This window comes from Otolemur garnettii, unplaced genomic scaffold (assembly GCF_000181295.1).
Source record: "Otolemur garnettii isolate 467f Iridium unplaced genomic scaffold, OtoGar3 scaffold00023, whole genome shotgun sequence".
Taxonomy (NCBI): Eukaryota; Metazoa; Chordata; class Mammalia; order Primates; family Galagidae; genus Otolemur; species Otolemur garnettii.
In genome coordinates, this window is record NW_003852418.1 from 1,518,327 (window position 1) to 1,522,862 (window position 4,536).

Genomic DNA, 4,536 nt, shown 5'->3' on the forward strand with positions numbered 1-4,536 from the left:
ATCCATCCACCCATCCACCCATCCATCCACCCATCCATCTACCCACCCATCCATCCACCCATCCACCCATCCACCCACCCACCCACCTACCCAGTATTCCTCCATCCACCCACCTTCCTTTTATCCCTCCCTCCATCCATAAAGTCACTAGGTTATAGATTGCTTATTCTGGAAACCAGTATATGAAGCTGGTTCCAATTTCTGAAGCTATGCTCAGTTTCTCCCCAACCCCACCCAGTTGGTTCTCCAAAGGTATCTTGTACTTCACACCTCTGAGTTTTGCTTCGGCAGTGTACTCTGCCTGGAAATCCTTCCCCTTTTTCTTGACAGGGCGGAAGCCGGGAGCCATCTCCTCACTCTCCAAGATAGGTCCTCTGAAGAAAGCCCCTGCTTCTCCCCCAATGCCCCATATCCCTTTCTGCTCTGTGCACAGCTCTCTGAGATATTGGCATACTCAGACACATTGGATTCTAATACATGGTTATTGGAGGGGATTTTTTAAATTCCAGAAACTCCTAAATGACTTCTTGTATAAAAGCTTCAGATGACATAGACGTAGAGAAAATGAAATGGGAGAACCCTCTCACTCCTCACGCTTCTCCAGAGGTAGCTCCTTAATTAGGTGACACCCGCAGAGCAAAGAGAGGACCTGGAATCCCCCTGGTTCTATCAGACCCTGGGACACCTGCGCGTTGTTATCCAGATCCGTGCAGTCTGGATTCTTTTGTGTCTGCTGAGTTAGGATTGGACAGAGGCATGTGTTGATCTGGAGGTCTCTGTACGGCCCCCCCACTGTGGACTGTCTGGGGGTTCTCAAAGCAGGAGCCCACTCCTGGTGGGCTCCTGGGGACACACCTGCCTGAGTGTGCCAGTGATCAGCGGCCCCTCAGCAAATGCGGGACTCTCCCGACTCCAAGGAGGAGACCGCTGTCCCCCAAGCCTCAGGGTGGGCCCTACTCTCAAGGCGGGGACTCCAACCCTCTTTAGGGGCTCAGTGGCCCCCTCCTTCCACCAAACTGTGCTTCAGTCCCAAGTTCAACAGACAGGTGTTTGCAAGGCCTGTGCGGGATGCTGGGGCCGGGATGAGGCCACAGCCTCCTCCCACCCCCCAGCCCCAGCAGCCCCTGCAAAGACTTGCTTCTTTCTGGCCAGGTCGCCTCTTTCTTGGTAGCCCAGGTGCGAAAACTGAACGACAGCCGCAGCCGGCGCCCCCAGCTCTGCGATGGGGGCCTCAAGACTTGGCTGCGGAGGATACACGCAGACAGGGACAAGACCGGGGACCACCCGGAGGCGGTGAGTGGTCCTCGACCCGCGGACAGAGAAAGGGCGGGAGGCACTTCCAGGTTGCCGGGTACGACCTACTAGGGCCACCAGGGGGCGCCCCGGTGCCGCGCAGCGAGCGAGGAGGCGGTGTCTGGGAAGGGAAGGGTCACCCATGGGCTGCGGAAGGAGGGACACAGAGTGGCCCGGGCGCCTCTCCTGGGAGGCATCTCTCCAGCCCCATTTTTAGGCAGCCCCTTGAGTACCTGCCTGAGGGCTGGGAAAGTGAGGGTCGCTTTGTAGGGTGTAGGATGGTTGGAGCTGGGAGGGTAGAGTAGCAGGGGACGGCCTTCCAAGCTAATGAGTGTTCCTGGGCAGAATCCTGAACCCGAATCTTTACCAAGAGAACTTGGCCAAGTGTTGGGTCTGCACCCCATGTAATATGTGTGGGTGATGGGTCTTTATATAAACCTACCTGCGTGGGTGTGCCCTGCTATTGTGTGTGGGTACCAGTTCACGTTTGCAGGCACGTTTCTGTACCTGTACACACATTGAGGGATCTCACGTATGCGTCTATGTGTGCATCCTGTGGTATTTTAGTGTCGGCATGGGTGTAAGTGTGCACGTATGCAAGCTTATACACATGTTTGAATTCCAGCCATGCACCTAGTGCCTGGGCATATGGATGGGTCTTTTTCTCTGCAGACTCTCAAGGTGGCAAAGATCCAGGTGGCCTGGCCTACCAAGGACCCCCTGAAGGTGCCTCTGACACCTAGCACCAGAGTGGCCCACGTCCTCCTACAGTTCACAGAGCGCCTAGCCCCAGGTTCAAAGGGTCAAGAGGACAGAGAGGATGCAGACAGCCTCCTCCCACGGTGAGGGACAGCCCCAGGAGGCTGGGAGCAAGGGATGGGCACAGGAATGGACAGCACCTCAGAGCCCTGGGCCTGGTTTTTGGACTTTGGCCTTTCTTTTTCTGGGGTGGTCAGACAGCTTCTCCAGCCTTCCAGAGCTCCTTGGCTCCAAATAATAACCATAATAGCCACCATGTATTCATTCATTCCTGTTAGAAGGTGTCTCATGGATGCCTATATTGGCCAGGCACCATGCAGATAGCCATGAGAAGAACAAGCAGAGGCCCGGGTCTCATGCTCATGGCCCTGTGGAAGAGAGGGACATAGACAAGTAGTGGAAAAAATATCAGGTTACAAACTATTAGGTTTTATAAGGAATACAAGGAAGAATGTGAAATAAAACAAGGTACCTGGTGTAGTCCAGGGAAAGAGTGAGGCTTCCAGGCTCAGAGAACTGCATTGGTCAAGGTCCTGAGGCAGCAGGTACGAGCTGGGCAGAGAACTGGAGGAGGCCCGTGGGCTGATATATATGGTTGCCATTCCCAGGAGGCAGCCTAAGCCACCAGGAGCTTCCATCTTGGGGTTGGCACAGGTCCTTAGCAAGCATCTGTTCCAGTTCTTCCTTGAACAGATGGGAAAACTGTACCCCGAGAGGAGAAAGGGTATGCCTTGGGGTCACGTGGCAAATTGGAGGCAGATCCTAGAATTGAACTCAGGATACCCGTAATTATCATACAATAATTCTATGACACTCATACATAATCAGACAATATCCCTAATCCATCGCGACTCAGAATCTGCCCCTGACAGTGGGCTCTTGTCCCCATCCATCTGTCACCCTTCATCTCACTGCCCTTGAAACCTCTATTCTGATGCCTAATAGGAGGGGACAGTGTGGTGGGTGCTGCCTCTGCCTGTCCCCTGGGTGCTGGACTCCTCTGCTGGCTCCAGCTTTCTCAGAAGGGCCCTTAGGCCTCTTCTGTCACCTGGAGCCAAAATTCCTGAGGATTGTCTTTTCCAGGCCTGGGGGCCATACACAAGCTGCTGTCCTTGCTGCCCCCAGAAGAGGCCAATGGTTTTTCTCTGTCTTGCAGCTACAGGTTCATGGAGTCAGCCAACTTCCTCTATGAAGTCGGAGGAAATATAAGTAAGTTTCCCTTGGGAAATGGTACAGAGCCCAGGTCCCTGGGAGTTCTTTGACTTTGAAGGCTCATTGGACTCCAGAGTCCTCCTCAAGATGAGCCTTCTGCTCAGGCCTCTGTCTCTGGTAAAACCATGGAGCCCTGCCATGAGGTCAGAGGTCAGCCTGTGCATGCCTTTGAAATCCATTCTACAGTTTGGAGTTTTGCCTGGAGCTGGCCTCGGGCTTTTTATTTGGTGTGAAGGTGGTTAGTGCCACTAGTGCAATTAAAGCCTCTGGGACACCTAGCTGAGGCGGACCTCATCCCAGGCCAATGGGCCATGGAGTCCTTAAGGAATTCTGCAAACACACGTTCAGCTCTGAGAGGTCCCTGGCTTTGTGGGAACTGAGGACAGCAGCTGATGCATTCTCTGGAGTAGAGATCCTCAAACTTCAGCAATCTGTCAGAATCACCTGGGGGCTATTAAGACATAGCCCTGAGTGGGGCTGGAGAATGTGCATTTCTATTCTTTCTTTCTTTCTTTTTTTAAAGACAGATTCTCACTTTATCGCCCTCGGTAGAGTGCTGTGGCATCACAGCTCCCAGCAACCTCCAACTCCTGGGCTTAGGTGACTCTCTTGCCTCAGCGTCCCAAGTAGCTGGGACTACTCGGTGCCCACCACAACGCCTGGCTATTTCTGTTGTTGTTGTTGCAGTTTGGCTGGGGCTGGGTTCGAACCCGCCACCCTCAGTATATGAGGCCGGCGCCCTACCCACTGAGCCACAGGCGCCGCCCAGAATGTGCATTTCTAACAAGTTCCCGGCAGTGCTGATGACACTTGAGAGCTGCTGGCTGAGAAACAGAGGCCCAGACAAGTAGCAGATGCGTTGAGGGAGCGAAGGAGCCAGGGTGATCCACACCCTGGATGAGGCCTGACCCCCCAGGGGACTCTGGAGCATAAATTGCATTGTTGCTTTTTGAGGCAAGGAGGCTGGTGTTTGGCACTCTATATCGGTCCCTGGCTGCAGGCTGCGTAGGGGGAGGTGGGCTACCTTCCATCTTCCATCTGCAGAGGACGATCGTCCAGAGCAGCCCAGGCTCATGCACCCTGCGCAGGGGATGGTGCCTGGCCCACAGAAGGGGTAGGAGAAGGGCAACAGCATTTTCTACAGCCAACCCTCTGCCTCCTTCGCCCCTTCTCCCCATAGGTGAACATCGCCTGGACCCGGATGCCTACCTCTTAGATCTGTACCGCGCCAATCCCCACGGCGAGTGGGTCATTAAACAGAGCCCCACCTAA

General features: G+C 54.4%; 1 protein-coding gene across 1 annotated transcript in view; it reads left to right on the top strand.

The window, feature by feature from the left end:
- Window positions 1–4,536, top strand: part of ARHGAP40 (Rho GTPase activating protein 40) — a 39,558-nt gene extending 35,022 nt beyond the window's left edge. The window contains exons 12-15 of the mRNA XM_003787589.1: window positions 1,153–1,293; window positions 1,966–2,135; window positions 3,209–3,261; window positions 4,445–4,536. Coding sequence (XP_003787637.1) covers window positions 1,153–1,293; window positions 1,966–2,135; window positions 3,209–3,261; window positions 4,445–4,536 — 456 coding nt within the window. The remainder of the gene's footprint in view (window positions 1–1,152; window positions 1,294–1,965; window positions 2,136–3,208; window positions 3,262–4,444) is intronic.